Genomic DNA, 17564 nt, shown 5'->3' on the forward strand with positions numbered 1-17564 from the left:
GAGTGACCCCCAGGAGGCCCTCTCCCTTGCCTAGGTGGTGGCTACCCCGAGGAGCCCCCCCCCTTGCCTGCCTGCACCGCTAAAGAGACCCCTTGGTCTCCCATTGAAACCTGAAGGAAACCCGACGCGTGTTTGCACACTGCACCCGGCCGCCCCCGCGCTGCTGAGGGTGTACTTTCTGTGCTACTTTGTGTCCCCCCCGGTGCCCTACAAAACCCCCCTGGTCTGCCCTCCGAAGACGCGGGTACTTACCTGCAAGCAGACCGGAACCGGGGCACCCCCTTCTCTCCATTGAAGCCTATGTGTTTTGGGCACCTCTTTGACCTTTACACCTGACCGGCCCTGAGCTGCTGGTGTGATAACTTTGGGGTTGCCCTGAACCCCCAACGGTGGGCTACCTTGGACCAAAAACTGAGAACTGTAAGTGACTTACTTACCTGTGAAAACTAACAATAACTTACCTCCCCCAGGAACTGTGAAAATTGCACTAAGTGTCCACTTTTAAAACAGCTTATTGTGTTTTATGACAAAAGTATACATGCTAAAGTAATGATTCAAAGTTCCTAGAGTACTTACCTGCAATACCTTTCAAACAAGCTATTACATGTGAAATTTGAACCTGTGGTTCTTAAAATAAACTAAGAAAAGATATTTTTCTCTAACAAAACCTATTGGCTGGATTTGTCTCTGAGTGTGTGTACCTCATTTATTGTCTATGTGTATGTACAACAAATGCTTAACACTACTCCTTGGATAAGCCTACTGCTCGACCACACTACCACAAAATAGAGCATTAGTATTATCTCTTTTTACCACTATTTTACCTCTAAGGGGAACCCTTGGACTCTGTGCATGCTATTCCTTACTTTGAAATAGCACATACAGAGCCAACTTCCTACAATAGTTAATATCGAGTCTTACTTTAATCCATTAGGACCTCTATCTTCGAAGTCTGTGTTCAAACTTCTTCTGCAGAAACAACCACTATACGAATGTACTAGCACCCCTTACATTATTGAATCAAACCCTCTTTTGAGGAAGAAACCACCACTATGCTACTACAACGGGTTGAGATATTTGAACATTGCTATATCCTGGTTCTACATGAATAGTTCTCGGTAGGACTGCAGGAAAATCCTATACTAACACACTACAATTAGGGAGCTTTCAGAAGAGTGATGAGCTTCCAGTGTCAGGTGAAACTGTCCATTAATGCACCTGCATTACTACTTGATTTCTCACAGGCATTTGTAATACCTACCAATTATTCTGGTATGTTCCACTCGGATAGCAAGGTAGGTATCTCATTCACCCCACATAATGTTGGTGATTTGCTACTACTCCATCCCAGAGCTTACCTTCTCTCCGAGCTCGTTAATGGTTCGCTCAATGGTCGCAAAGTTCATCGACTCAACATTTCTGACCACAGGAACTACCAGACCCTGTGAGAAAAAAAACAGACAGAAACCTGAAAATTGGGAACAAATTAAATGAATGAAACAGCAGCCTAACTCTGGGACACAAATAGAATGTACTACGTCAGCAGAGCATCAGCAGTTAGGTGACCTGACAGAAGTTGAAAAGGACACAAATGGCTCATTCACCACACTGCTTGCCAGTTCAGTTTTCTGTACTGAAAGTTAAAATTAATCTGATCAGCAGTGATAGCATTATGTAAACAATTAGAACAAGGTGGTGATTCTGCGTTACTGACTCATCAGCATAGGCTTTAAAGTTTGCAATTTTTCAGAGTTCAAAGGATCACATCACACTCAGGCTTGCACCACTTCAATGAACAGACCACATGGCCATTAGCTACCATTGTCTTTGATGGGAAGAATCCCCAGCAACCACTTATTTTACCTTCTGAGAAGTCAGGAAAATGAGAAGAAAAACTGAATAATTTGGAGCATATTTAAAATATCACGTGCTTGGAAAGGCAAAACAAGCATACAAAAGAAAAACGGAAACATGTCAGCAGGAAGAAAGGAATAGGTTACCTTGTAAGCATCGGTTTGTGGCATGTAGCGTTGTAGATACACATATTCTGCATGCTCCTGCCAACTGGTGTGGAGCTCGGACGTTTGCAACTTGCTTTTCTTCAAAGAAGTCTTTTGAGTTCAGAGGTATGGTGACTTCCCCCTTAGTTGGTAATGCGCATGAGCATTGGCCCCATTTGTTGGATTTGTTTCCCCGCACAGCAGTTGATCATAAAGTGAGTGTAAGCTAGGGAAGTGCGAAGGAATATACAGAGTTTAAGTAGGAGAATGTACATCTGCAACAACCAAAGGCTTCCAGGGAGGTGGGTGCCTGCAAATCTACAGCACTACATGCTACGAATAGATGATTACAAGGTAACATATTCCTTTTGGAGCATGTGTGGCCGTATTAACACGTGCTCTGCACAGATTGAAATGCAGTACCCATCTAAGCAGTGGCTAGCGAGAGGATGTTGCAGTGGCCTGAAAAAGGGTTAGTAGAATAGCTTGGCCAACCTTTGCTTGTTGGTGTGCAACACAATAGAGTTTAGTGAATGTATGAGGAGTGACCCATATTGCTACCTTCCAGATGTCAGCCATGGGTATGTTTCTGAGGAAAGCCACACTCCTTTTTTGTGAGAAGAATGAGGCCTGGGAAGGGTAGTTAAATTCCTTCTAGTCTTAATGTAAAAGGTATAGATACATTTGACAACCCATCTGGTTGTGCCCACCTTTTAAAGATTGTGTCCTTTGTGTAGCTTGGTGTAAGCAACAAAAAGTTGCTAACTTCTGCGAAAGGGCTTGGGGTCCTATCAATGTAATACACAAGGGCAGGCTTGACATCAAGGGTACAAATGTCCCCTTCTGTCACAGAGTCTGGCTTTTTTTGGAAGAAAACCAGGAGCTCAATGGTTTGATTGATATGGAATGGAGAGATCCACCCTAGGGGAGAATTTAGGGTTTGTTCTGAGAACAATTTTGTTATGAACCTGCCAGAAAGTCTCTTTGAGGGGGAGGGCCTGCAATCTGTTCACCCACCTTAAAGATGTTATAGCGAAAAGAAAAGCAATCTTCCAGGAAAGGAACTGTAATAGGCACAAATACATGGATATAAAAGGAGGCCCCATGAGTGTGGTAAGAACAAAGAAAAGGTTTAAGACTGGGGCAAGGGGGTAACCTGGGTGGAATAACCCATTTTGAGTCCTTCCATGAAAGCCATGATGACCTGGATTCTGAATACAGAACAGTTTTCCTAGTTCTATGTGTAAGCTGTTATAGCAGCTAAATGAAGGTGTATGGAGATATACAAGAGGCCTGATTTCTCTAGATGATGGAGGTACAAGAATATACTAAACTGCATGTTTAAGTGGGTCTATATGCTTAGGAATCCAATAGTGGAAAAACCTCTTCGGCTTGGCAGCATAGCAGGCCCACATAATGGGACTATGTGCTTCTTTGAGGAAAAGACAAACTCTTGAGGGAGGTTAAGATCACTGAAATCTACGTTGCCAGGAGCCAGATCGCTAAATTGAGTTGCTTAGAGATGGGGTGCCCTATTTTGCCATGGTTCTGTTTAAGATGATCTGGCCTATTGGGGAGATTCTTGTGGGGGACCACCAACATCTCTAGAAGGGTCGCCCACATAGGCACCACTAAAATCAGAGTGAGGGACGTTCGCAGACGCTTCCAAACCATGTAAAGAAGTTGGAGAGTAGAAAAAGCTTAAGCAAATAGCCCTTGCCAATGCACCCATACAGCATTACCCATGGACTGGATATGGGAACCTTGAGCTGAAGAGCATTTTGGACGGATGCAAATCGATCTCTGGAGCCCCGCAATGGCAAAAGTACGGGAGCAGGGTGGAGTTCCTGCTTGGACTTGTTGCTGCACCATATTGAGGAGGTCCAGAAAATCGTTGTCCACTCCAGGAAGGTACTCTGCCAGCAGGTGACTCAGGAGGTGAAGCACTGGATGTCAAATTCTTAGTGCCAACTCCAACAGCTGTGGTGAGGGGGTGCCACCTTGTTTATGGAGATTATACGGCAGTCACATTTTATTAAGACTGTTTTTTTCTGAACCTGGTGAAAAGGACTTGAGAGCTAGCTGGACGGTAAAGAGCTCAAGGTAATTGATTTGGAGGACCCTTGGGTGCGGCAACCACATGCCCTGATCAGTCAGTTGCTGAACATATGCTCCTCACCCACGTTCGTGGTGATAGTCACCTACAACACGGTCTTTGAAGGGCTGGTCCTGCAACAGATTTTTGCTGTTCCGCTACCACAGAGAGCGATGGGTGGTGGCCTGTACCAACACAAGATCCTCCCAGTGACCTTCCACTTGTGACCATGTGTTGACTGGCATTGTTGCAGTAGGGTATGTGATGCCTAGCATGGAAAGCAATGACAATGCATGAGGCCATAATTTCAAGTATGCACATAATGTTCCAACTGTCAATTGACGATTTGGCTGACCAGGAGGCAGTAAGTGCAGGAATGCCTGCACTCTTGCCTGAGTGGGGTTAAGCCCTGCCGGTGATTGTATTGTGCATGGCTCTCAGAAAGTGTTGAATCTGAAGGGACTGAAGGTGGGACTTATTGATAATTATAGGGAAGCCCAGATTGTAAAGGAGGGAGATCGTGGTTATGTATGTGCACAACACTCTTGATCAGCAAATCATTTAAGTAAAGGAATACATAAATGCTGCTCCTTCTAGGATAGGTGTCTTCCACGGCAAGGCATAATGTGAATACTATGGGGAAATGGCGACTGCTGAAAATGGTTTACGACCATTTACTACACCAGGATTGTTTTTGCTTTTAAAACACTCAGTTTTTGTACCTTTATTGGTAGTGAATCTCAGTACCAGAGAATCACGCACAGAATTTTCCTGGTAAGTGAACTGCGAGTGTTTACTGCCAGTGTCTGCGTTTTAAGATACGCCTCTGAAACACAACTAGGGTAAGAGGCACTGCCCTAGTTACGTGTGAACATGTGTGCGCACAGGTGCAAGCAAGACTACAGTTGTGCACAGCCTGGTAGCTGCAAAGCTGCTTGTGACAATTGTAAACTGCAAATTCGACTTGTCAAAAAAAAACCTTTTGAAAGGCCTAATTTTTTCGCTTATATGTTAAGTCACCCATATGTAGTCCTTATTGCCATTAAGCCAGAGTGCATATTTACAAGTAGGAGATGTAGAAACTAATGTTGAGCAGGGTCTTACAGTGATATATCCCGAAAAATTATTTTCACTGTTGCAAGGCTAATTACTGCCCTACAGAATCATTTTGCTACATAGCTAGATTTATTTAAAATGCTAAATTCAAAAAGTTGCCATTTCCCTGCCTGAAGTTTCTGGGGCCTTTTTGTAAGTGCTCAGCTGCCAGGGCTACTGATTATTCTCCCACTGGGAAATGTGTAACAGGGCCAACAGGAGACAAAGGGGCCTGGGTATAGCGGAAAGTGGGTCCCCCTGAAAGTATGGACGAGAAGGAGCCTTGCTACACTTTCTACACTTCAAAGGGATCTGCCTCCAGCAGACACAAAGGGACCTGACAACAGACCTGCACTTCCCTTTGTTTCACTAGCCAGACTGGACCCAAACCCAACAAAATTTAGGGTTAGGCAAGGGCTTGTCCCCCAGGCAGGCACTGGGCACAAAAGTGGCATCACCAGAACATTAAGGGAAGCAAGACCCTGGACAGCGAAGGCAGCCACACCATGGACAGCTGGGAAAGACAAGCCACCTGATCCCCTGAATGACTAAAGACCATTCTGAAGCTGATCCCTGGGACTAGATGCATCTCTCCAGGGCCAGTGACACCGCCTCCCTTATACCCATTGAGGACCAGCTGGGGGAAGACCTGGACTTCTGTGCCCCAGCAGGGGGAGAGGAGAACCAGGAGCCAGTCAAAAGGAGAAAGCTGGTGCAGCAAGCCAGTGAAACTAGCTCACCACAGACTGCACCATTTTTGAGGCCATGAGATTTGCTGGAAGGTGGCTAGGGCTCGCCACCAGGACCAAATTGATCAGGAAAATCGGCCCATCGGGGCCAGAGTTATAAGATGGCCGATATAATCATGACCAAAGGAGAGTGTGGGCTCTGCTACTATTTTCCAGATTTCCCCAGAGGAGGCCCCTGTCCCCTGGGGACGACACCAACTGTCTTTTCCTAAACTGCCCAGGGGCGTGCATGGGGGCCCTCTCCTCAGACTCCTTTGAGGCCTGGGTTCTTCAGTCCTTAGGCTGAAGTATTCAGGAATGGGGCCGTGGACCTCATCCTGGGCTTTAAAGACAGGGTCCCAAGACTCAACACTGGGACCCAGCAACAAAGGGATGGCCTGCAGGGTACTCTCCTGCCCCATGCTTGAGGGGTGGGTGCACCCTATTCTGAGCATCCAGGCCTGAGGCAGGAGGCACACCATGCTCTACTCCCACTTGCTGTGCGGGTTGGAGCATAAAGGATGACGGGTCCCATACGGGGAGCCGGTGGGGCTGCGGCAACCCTGGGGCTCCCCACCAGCCCGACTGTACAGGTGTCTGGGGTTTGACGGAGGACAAACCCTCAACTAAGGAGGCATGTGGCGTGATGCCAAGTGCAGCCCAGCACCTCAGCCAAACTTGCTGATTAAATATTTCTGCACCCGGGAAGTCTGTGTTATAATGAAAATGTCACTTACCCAGTGTACATCTGTTCGTGGCATCAGTCGCAGTAGATTTGCATGTTCTGCAATAGCTCGCCATCTGGTGTTGGGCCGGAGTGTTACAAGTTGTTTTTCTTCGAAGAAGTCTTTCGAGTCACAGGACCGAGTGACTCCTCCTTTTGTCTCCATTGCGCATGGGCGTCGACTCCATCTTCGATTGTTTTTCCCCGCAGAGGGTGAGGTAGGAGTTGAATTGTAGTAATAGTGCCCATGCAATGGAGTGACTAAGTATGCACCTATTTAAGGTTGAGATGATACATATATAAATAATTGAAGGTAACTTCCAAACTGCTACAGGCTCCCGGGGAGGCGGGTGGGCACATGCGAATCTACTGCGACTGATGCCACGAACAGATGTACACTGGGTAAGTGACATTTTCAGTTCGATGGCATCTGTCGCTGTAGATACGCATGTTCTGCATAGACTAGTAAGCAGTTATTTCCCCAAAAGCGGTGGATCAGCCTGTAGGAGTGGAAGTAGTCTGAAATAATGTTCTTAATACGGCTTGACCTACTGTGGCTTGTTGTGCAGATAACACGTCTACACAGTAGTGCTTGGTGAATGTGTGAGGCGTAGACCATGTGGCTGCCTTACATATTTCTTGCATTGGGATGTTTCCTAGAAAGGCCATGGTAGCACCTTTCTTTCTGGTTGAGTGTGCCCTTGGTGTAATGGGCAGCTGTTGTTTAGCTTTAAGGTAGCAGATTTGGATGCATTTAACTATCCATCTGGCTATACCTTGTTTTGAAATTGGGTTTCCTGCATGAGGTTTTTGAAATGCAATAAAGAGTTGTTTAGTCTTTCTGATGTTTTTTGTTCTGTCAATGTAATACATCAATGCTCTTTTGACATCTAATGTATGTAGTGCCCTTTCAGCTACGGTATCTGGCTGTGGAAAGAACACTGGAAGTTCCACTGTTTGATTTAGATGGAACGGTGAAATAACCTTTGGCAAAAATTTAGGATTGGTCCTTAGGACGACTTTATTTTTGTGTAGTTGTATAAAAGGTTCCTGTATTGTAAACGCCTGAATCTCGCTTACTCTTCTTAGGGAAGTAATGGCGATGAGAAATGCCACCTTCCAGGTTAGGAACTGTATGTCGCAGGAGTGCATGGGTTCAAAAGGTGGACCCATAAGTCTAGTTAGGACAACATTTAGGTTCCATGAAGGAACAGGTAGTGTTCTTGGTGGTATAATTCTCCTAAGGCCCTCCATGAATGCTTTAATGACTGGTATCTTATATAGGGAAGTTGAATAGGTAGTCTGCAGGTATGCAGATATTGCTGCAAGGTGTATTTTAATGGAAGAGAAAGCTAGGTTAGATTTTTGTAAGTGAAGCAAGTAACCCACTACATGTTCTGGAGTTGTGTGTAATGGTTGTATTTGATTAATATGGCAGTAGCAAACAAACCTCTTCCATTTACTTGCATAGCAGTGCCTGGTGGATGGCCTTCTGGCTTGTTTTATGACTTCTATACATTCTTGGGTAAGTTGTAAGTGCCCGAATTCTAGGATTTCAGGAGCCAGATTGCTAGATTCAGCGATGCTGGATCTGGGTGTCTGATCTTTTGGTTGTGCTGTGTCAACAGATCTGGCCTGTTGGGCAATTTGATGCAGGGTACCACTGATAGGTCTAGCAGCGTTGTGTACCAGGGTTGCCTTGCCCAAGTTGTTGCTATCAATATGAGTTTGAGTTTGCTTTGACTGAGTTTGTTTACCAGGTAAGGAAGGAGAGGGAGAGGAGGAAAAGCGTAAGCAAATATCCCTGACCAGTTCATCCATAGGGCATTGCCTTGGGATTGTTTGTGTGGGTATCTGGATGCGAAGTTTTGGCATTTTGCGTTCTCCCTTGTCGCAAACAAGTCTATCTGAGGTGTTCCCCAGAGTTTGAAATAAGTGTTCAGAATTTGGGGGTGAATTTCCCATTCGTGGACCTGTTGGTGATCTCGAGAGAGATTGTCTGCGAGTTGATTTTGGATCCCTGGTATAAACTGTGCTATTAGGCGAATTTGGTTGTGAATTGCCCAATGCCAAATCTTTTGTGCTAGCAGGCTTAACTGCGTGGAGTGCGTCCCCCCCTGCTTGTTTAGATAATACATTGTTGTCATGTTGTCTGTTTTGACGAGAATGTATTTGTGAACTATTACTGGTTGGAAAGCTTTTAGTGCTTGAAAAACTGCTAGAAGTTCTAGGTGATTGATATGCAGTCTTGTTTGATGTACGTTCCATTGTCCTTGTATGCGGTGTTGATCGAGGTGTGCTCCCCACCCTGTCATGGAAGCATCTGTTGTTATTACGTATTGTGGCACTGGGTCTTGGAAAGGCCGCCCCTTGTTTAAATTTATGTTGTTCCACCACAGAAGCGAGAGGTAAGTTTGGCGGTCTATTAACACCAGATCTAGAAGGTGACCCTGTGCTTGAGACCACTGTGATGCTAGGCATTGTTGTAAGGGCCTCATGTGCAGTCTTGCGTTTGGGACAATGGCTATGCATGAAGACATCATGCCTAGGAGTTGTAATACCATCTTTGCTTGAATCTTTTGTGTTGGATACATGCGTTGTATGATGGTGTTGAAATTTAGAATTCTTTGTGGACTTGGAGTGGCCACTCCTTTTGATGTGTCTATTATGGCTCCTAGGTATTGTTGTACCTTGCGCGGCAGAATGTTGGATTTTGTAAAGTTGACGGTGAACCCGAGTTTGAAGAGGGTTTGTATGATCTGATTTGTGTGATTTGAGCACTGTATGAACGAATGGGCCTTGATTAGCCAGTCGTCCAAATATGGGAACACATGTATTTGCTGCCTTCTTATGTGTGCAGCGACTACCGCTAGACATTTGGTAAAGACTCTTGGTGCGGTTGTTAATCCGAAAGGCAGTACCTTGAATTGGTAATGTATTCCTTTGAATACAAACCTTAGGTATTTCCTGTGCGATGGGTGTATTGGTATATGGAAATAAGCATCCTTGAGGTCTAAAGTTGCCATGTAGTCGTGTAGTTTTAGCAATGGCAATACTTCTTGTAGTGTGACCATGTGGAAGTGGTCTGATTTGATGAAAGTGTTCACTACTCTGAGGTCTAGGATTGGTCTCAGTGTTTTGTCCTTCTTTGGTATCAGAAAGTACAGTGAGTAAACTCCTGTGTTTATTTGTGTGTTTGGCACTAATTCGATTGCATTCTTTTGCAATAGTGCCTGCACTTCTATCTCCAGGAGATTGGAATGGTGTGTTGTTAAATTTTGTGCTCTTGGTGGTATGTTTGGAGGGAATTGTAGAAATTCTATGCAATAACCATGTTGGATAATTGCTAGAACCCAAGTGTCTGTAGTGATTTCCTCCCATGCTTTGTAATAATGACCTATTCTTCCCCCCACTGGTGTTGTGTGGAGGGGGTGAGTGACATGTGAGTCACTGTTTAGTAGTAGTGGTTTTGGGGCTTTGAAATCTTCCTCTATTTCTAGGGAATTGCCCTCCTCTATATTGTCCCCGAAAACCTCCTCTATACTGTCCCTGGTAACTGGACGGTGTGGCTTGTGAGGTGCTGGCTTGTGTGCTTTGACCCCGAAACCCCCCTCGAAAGGGCGTTTTACGGAATGTGCTGTAATTCCCTCTGCTCTGCGGGGAGTAGAGTGCGCCCATGGCTTTGGCAGTGTCCGTATCTTTTTTGAGTTTCTCAATCGCTGTGTCCACTTCTGGACCGAACAGTTCTTTTTCATTAAAAGGCATATTGAGAACTGCTTGTTGAATCTCTGGTTTAAATCCAGACGTTCGGAGCCATGCATGCCTTCTGATAGTTACAGATGTATTAATTGTCCGTGCAGCTGTATCTGCAGCGTCCATGGAGGAGCGTATCTGGTTGTTGGAGATGGTCTGTCCCTCCTCAACCACTTGTTTTGCCCTATTTTGTAAGTCCTTGGGCAGATGTTCAATGAGATGTTGCATCTCGTCCCAGTGGGCTCTGTCATAGCGCGCAAGTAGTGCCTGGGAGTTTGCGATGCGCCACTGGTTTGCAGCTTGTGCTGCGACTCTTTTACCAGCTGCATCGAACTTGCGGCTTTCTTTATCTGGGGGTGGTGCATCTCCAGATGTGTGAGAGTTGGCCCTTTTCCTAGCTGCTCCTACAACGACAGAGTCTGGTGGCAGCTGTGTAGTGATGAAAGCCGGGTCTGTAGGAGGGGCCTTATACTTTTTTTCCACCCTTGGTGTGATTGCCCTACTTTTGACCGGCTCCTTAAAGATGTCTTTTGCGTGCCGGAGCATACCAGGGAGCATAGGCAGGCTTTGGTATGAGCTGTGGGTGGAGGAGAGTGTGTTGAATAAGAAATCATCCTCGACCTGTTCTGAGTGGAGGCTTACGTTGTGAAATTGTGCTGCTCTAGCCACCACTTGAGAATACGCGGTGCTGTCTTCTGGTGGAGATGGCTTTGTAGGGTATGCCTCCGGACTGTTATCTGACACTGGGGCGTCGTATAGGTCCCATGCGTCCTGATCTTGGTCACCCTGGCTCATGGTGGTGTGAGCTGGGGAGTGTGATGGAGTTTGTGCTGGTGAGACGTTAATCACGGGCGGAGGAGAGGGTGGTGGGGTAACTCTTTTCACCACTTTTGGTTGTGGTGTCTGTTCCGTCTGGAACTCCAACCTTCTCTTTCTCCTAATGGGGGGGAAGGGTGCTTATTTTTCCTGTCCCCTGCTGTATGAATATACGCTTTTGCGTATGGTCCACATCAGTTGCTTGTAGCTCTTCCTCAAACCTATGCTTTTGCCTTTGGGAGGTTAGCGAGTGCTCTTCTGTATAAGAGCCTGAAGCTGGGTCGCTTGCAGTTTGTTTCGGCATCGAAACCCTGTCTGCGTGTTTTTTCGGCTTCGAGGTGACTTTTTTCTTTTTCGGGGCCGAAACCTCTCGGCGTCAATCTGTTTCGGTGCCGCTGTCTCGGCGTCGAGCCGTGTCCACACCGGCATCTCGGTGTCGAGGCTTGTCTCCAGCACTTTCTCGGTCCCGAGAAGGCTGCGTGCCGGTGTCTCGACCGGAGTCGGACGATCTCGGCACTGTTTGGGCCTTTTTCGGTGCCGACGGTCGGTCACCGAATTTATGGGTCGAGCCATGGCCTGGTGGCAGTGGCGTCCCCTGGGCCTTGTAAATGTTCCTCTGAGTGGATTTCGACGTCTTACTCACGGTTTGTGTATCGTCGAATCCTTCGGAGTCTGAGTCTTGGATCGAGAAGGTACCTTCCTCTTCCTGTTCCTCGAACTCCCGTTGGGCTGTCGGTGCGGACGCCATCTGCAGTCTTCTGGCTCGACGGTCTCGGAGTGTTTTTCGGGACCGGAACGCACGACAGGCCTCGCAGGTGTCTTCGCTGTGCTCAGGTGACAGGCACAGGTTGCAGACCAAGTGTTGGTCTGTGTAGGGGTATTTATTGTGGCATTTGGGGCAGAAACGGAACGGGGTCCGTTCCATCGGCGTTCTTCAGCACGCGGTCGGGCCGACCAGGCCCCGACGGAGGATCGAAAAACTACCCCGAAGGGCACCGGAGCTCTTCGATCTTCGATGCGGTGTGGAATCTAAGTACGCCGATCCCGAACGCAACAATACAGACGAAAATCTTCCGAAATTAGCTAATCTTCCGTTCCGAAACTCGGAGCGACAGGAACACGTCCGAACCCGATGGCGGAAAAAAAACAATCGAAGATGGAGTCGACGCCCATGCGCAATGGAGACAAAAGGAGGAGTCACTCGGTCCCGTGACTCGAAAGACTTCTTCGAAGAAAAACAACTTGTAACACTCCGGCCCAACACCAGATGGCGAGCTATTGCAGAACATGCGTATCTACAGCGACAGATGCCATCGAACATATACTTTTTCAAAGAAAAAGTATAGACTGGACAATCATTTATTGTGTGGTATATTACTATATGCGAGCGAATGCCAATTACTAGCCCACACCACCTCCTCCAAGTAGGCCTTTGACTGCTCTGCTTCACTACCCTGAGATACAGTCCAGCACTACAATTAGGTTCTTCATTCCCAGTGAGGAGACAATTGGGGACCTAATGCATGGGTCTCATATTCTGCACAACTAAGAGCCAGATTTCTTAGTGATCCTGAAAAGCAACACTTCGAACTGGTAATACTGACCACTTATGACAAAATAGGTATTGGCAAGGAGTGTGAGATGGGCATGTGAAATAGGTATCCTTCAGATCGAAACCTGCAACAGAAGGATGACATTCAGCAGACTAACCTTGTGGAAATGCTCTGAGGGGATGTGCTTGTTGAAGGGCCTATAGTCCAGTATTAGAATTACAGACCAGGCTTTTTTGGGGCTGACAACATACAAGGAGTACACTCCTTTGCCATGATGTTGCAATGGTACTCGTTCTACTGCATCTTTCAGGGAGAGTGCCTATACTCTCCCTGAAAGACGCAGGGCTCATTTCGTAAACCTCTAAACTGAGGTTTACTAAATGAGCCCCGAAAAGGTGTTATGTAAAGGGCTCCCATGGCTTTTGTTGTTTCAGAGTCGTTTTTTAATTTGTCAATGGTTGTATCCACCTCAGGTCCAAAAGGTTGCTGTTTATTAAAAGGCATATTAAGGACTGCTTGTTGTATTTCAGGCTTAAAGCCTAGGGACCTCAACCAAGCATGCCTTCCAATTGTGACACTAGTGTTAATTTCCCTAAATGCGGTATCAGCCGCATCTAGTGCTGATTGGATCTGATTATTAGCAAGGGCTTGTCCTTCTTCCACTACTTGCTGTGCTCTTTTTTGGTGTTAATTTGGGAGGTATTGAAGGAACATCTGCATCTCGTCCCAATTTGCCCTATTGTACCTGGTAAAAGAGCTTGGGAGTTAGCAATTCTCCACTGATTTGCAGCCAGAGTTGCTACTCTTTTGCCTGCTGCATCAAATTTGCAGCTTTCTTTATCAGGGGGAGGAGCATTCCCTGTGGACTGGCTATTTGCCCGTTTCCTGGCTGCACTGACCACAATGGAATCTGGTGGCAACTGCTGTGACAGTGACTGAATCAGTTGGTGCCACTTTATATTTTTTGTCTATTCTAGGTGTCAATACCCTGGTGTAAGGAAATGCCTCCTTGGCATGGTTACCCCCTGACTTTTTGCCTTTGCTGATGCTATGTTTTGAATTGAAAGTGTGCTGAGGCCTGCTAACCAGGCCCCAGCACCAGTGTTCTTTCCCTAACCTGTACTTTTGATTCCACAATTGGCACACCCTGGCATCCAGATAAGTCCCTTGTAACTGGTACCTCTAGTACCAAGGGCCCTGATGCCAGGGAAGGTCTCTAAGGGCTGCAGCATGTATTATGCCACCCCAGAGACCCCTCACTCAGCACAGACACACTGCTTACCAGCTTGTGTGTGCTAGTGAGAACAAAATGAGTAAGTCGACATGGCACTCCCCTCAGGGTGCCATGCCAGCCTCTCACTGCCTATGCAGTATAGCTAAGACACCCCTCTAGCAGGCCTTACAGCCCTAAGGCAGGGTGCACTATACCATAGGTGAGGGTACCAGTGCATGAGCACTGTGCCCCTACAGTGTCTAAGCAAAACCTTAGACATTGTAAGTGCAGGGTAGCCATAAGAGTATATGGTCTGGGAGTCTGTTTTACACGAACTCCACAGCACCATAATGGCTACACTGAAAACTGGGAAGTTTGGTATCAAACTTCTCAGCACAATAAATGCACACTGATGCCAGTGTACATTTTATTGTAAAATGCACCACAAAGGGCACCTTAGAGGTGCCCCCTGAAACTTAACCGACTATCTGTGTAGGCTGACTGGTTCCAGCAGCCTGCCACACTAGAGACATGTTGCTGGCCCCATGGGGAGAGTGCCTTTGTCACTCTGAGGCCAGTAACAAAGCCTGCACTGGGTGGAGATGCTAACACCTCCCCCAGGCAGGAGCTGTAACACCTGGCGGTGAGCCTCAAAGGCTCACCCCTTTGTCACAGCACCGCAGGACACTCCAGCTAGTGGAGTTGCCCGCCCCCTCCGGCCCCGGCCCCCACTTTTGGCGGCAAGGCCGGAGAAAATAATGAGAATAACAAGGAGGAGTCACTGGCCAGTCAGGACAGCCCCTAAGGTGTCCTGAGCTGAGGTGACTAACTTTTAGAAATCCTCCATCTTGCAGATGGAGGATTCCCCCAATAGGATTAGGGTTGTGACCCCCTCCCCTTGGGAGGAGGCACAAAGAGGGTGTACCCACCCTCAGGGCTAGTAGCCATTGGCTACTAACCCCCCAGACCTAAACACGCCCTTAAATTTAGTATTTAAGGGCTTGCCTGAACCTAAAGATTCAGATTCCTGCAACAACAAGAAGAAGGACTGCCTAGCTGAAAACCCCTGCAGAGGAAGACCAGAAGACAACAACTGCCTTGGCTCCAGAAACTCACCGGCCTGTCTCCTGCCTTCCAAAGAACTCTGCTCCAGCGACGCCTTCCAAAGGGACCAGCGACCTCTGCATCCTCTGAGGACTGCCCTGCTTCGACGACGACAAGAAACTCCCGAGGACAGCGGACCTGCTCCAAAAAGACTGCAACTTTATCCAAAGGAGCAGCTTTAAAGAACCCTGCAATCTCCCCGCAAGAAGCGTGAGACTTGCAACACTGCACCCGGCGACCCCGACTCGGCTGGTGGAGAACCAACACCTCAGGGAGGACCCCTGGACTACTCTACGACTGAGTACCAAAACCTGTCCCCCCTGAGCCCCCACAGCGCCGCCTGCAGAGGGAATCCCGAGGCTTCCCCTGACCGCGACTCTCTGAAACCTAAGTCCCGACGCCTGGAAAAGACCCTGCACCCGCAGCCCCCAGGACCTGAAGGACCGGACTTTCACTGCAGAAGTGACCCCCAGGAGTCCCTCTCCCTTGCCCAAGTGGAGGTTTCCCCGAGGAAGCCCCCCCTTGCCTGCCTGCAGCGCTGAAGAGATCCCTTGATCTCTCATTGACTTCCATTGCGAACCCGACGCTTGTTCTAACACTGCACCCGGCCGCCCCCGCGCCGCTGAGGGTGAAATTTCTGTGTGGGCTTGTGTCCCCCCCGGTGCCCTACAAAACCCCCCTGGTCTGCCCTCCGAAGACGCGGGTACTTACCTGCTGGCAGACTGGAACCGGGGCACCCCTTCTCTCCATTGAAGCCTATGCGTTTTGGGCACCACTTTGAACTCTGCACCTGACCGGCCCTGAGCTGCTGGTGTGGTAACTTTGGGGTTGCTCTGAACCCCCAACGGTGGGCTACCTTGGACCAAGAACTGAACCCTGTAAGTGTCTTACTTACCTGGTAAACTAACAAAAACTTACCTCCCCCAGGAACTGTGAAAATTGCACTAAGTGTCCACTTGTAAAATAGCTATTTGTGAATAACTTGAAAAGTATACATGCAATTGAAATGATTTAAAGTTCCTAATGTACTTACCTGCAATACCTTTCAAACAAGATATTACATGTTAAATTTGAACCTGTGGTTCTTAAAATAAACCAAGAAAATATATTTTTCTATACAAAACCTATTGGCTGGATTTGTCTCTGAGTGTGTGTACCTCATTTATTGTCTATGTGTATGTACAACAAATGCTTAACACTACTCCTTGGATAAGCCTACTGCTCGACCACACTACCACAAAATAGAGCATTAGTATTATCTCTTTTTACCACTATTTTACCTCTAAGGGGAACCCTTGGACTCTGTGCATGCTATTCCTTACTTTGAAATAGCACATACAGAGCCAACTTCCTACACCTGGCCTTTACTGGTTCTTTGAAAATGTCATCAGCATGTGTTAACATACCCGGTTAGCAAACATTGATATTGTTTGTGAGTTGAGGAAAAAGAAAATCCTCTTCTATCGGCTCAGAGTGCATCAGTACATTATGATACATGGCTGCTCTGGAAGTGACCTGATCATAGGCTGTGGTATCCTCAGGTGGTCTTGTGGGATACAAATCAGGATCATTGGATGGGATTAGGTCGGAGTCATACATATCCCATGGATCTATGTTGTAAATACTATCGCCCATATAATCCCCATGTGAAGAAACATGAGAATGTGTGGGTGAAGTTGGTGGTGGTGGAGTATGGGGTGGTGTAGAAGGAGGAAAGACAAGGCAAATGCGGTGTAGAAAGCTGTACAGTCTTTGGCTTCTCTTTGTGTTTAAAGATCTTCGCCGGTAAAGGGCCAGTTTTTAAGCTTTCTTGGAATGCTAGTTTCCTCTTTGTAATTGGAGGAGGAGAGGCAATAATCTTTCCAGGCTCTTTCTATGACCTCAATAATCGGTCTAATGTCTGATTCATCTGCTTCCTGTTCTGAAGATGAAACCGGTTTGCTCCCCACTAATGAATGCTCCGAAAGCTTGGTGGCAGCATGCTTTATACAGGTGGAAAAAGTGGTCTGATCGGTAGGGGAAAGTTTTTTCGGCTCTGAAGAGAGCCGTTGATATTTCGACTCTGAAGAGGAGCGTGGATGTTTCGGCTCCAAGGTGGTATGAAGCCGTCTCGGTTCCGAAGTGGAAGCCTCCATATTTCGACTCAATCCTGAAACAGGCGCAACAGTCAGTTTGCGGGTGAGAGTCTTGGCCTTTTTCAGCGCTGAACACGACGGTAGGTAGACAATCTCTTGTTTCGGGCCCAACAATGGCCAGCAAGCAGTGGTAAAAACAAGGCCTTCTGTGTTATTATTTTTTTTGTTTCTGATGGGAAGGGGCTGGTGCACTCACGTACTACGTCACAGGGAGTATCTGACTGTCCTCATCTGAACCTCGGTCGGAGTCAGAGTCTCGGATGGAGACTGCAGTCTGTGCCTTTTCCTCACCAAAGATGTTGGGCGTTTGTTCCATGGACTTCAATGCCTTCTCTAACCGCCTTGCTC

General features: G+C 47.2%; 1 protein-coding gene across 1 annotated transcript in view; it reads right to left on the bottom strand.

Moving 5' to 3' along the window:
* Nucleotides 1-17564, bottom strand: part of DLST (dihydrolipoamide S-succinyltransferase) — a 160930-nt gene that overhangs the window by 47432 nt on the left and 95934 nt on the right. The window contains exon 13 of the mRNA XM_069208479.1: nt 1359-1442. Coding sequence (XP_069064580.1) covers nt 1359-1442 — 84 coding nt within the window. The remainder of the gene's footprint in view (nt 1-1358; nt 1443-17564) is intronic.

This window comes from Pleurodeles waltl, chromosome 9 (assembly GCF_031143425.1).
Source record: "Pleurodeles waltl isolate 20211129_DDA chromosome 9, aPleWal1.hap1.20221129, whole genome shotgun sequence".
Classification (NCBI taxonomy): domain Eukaryota; kingdom Metazoa; phylum Chordata; class Amphibia; order Caudata; family Salamandridae; genus Pleurodeles; species Pleurodeles waltl.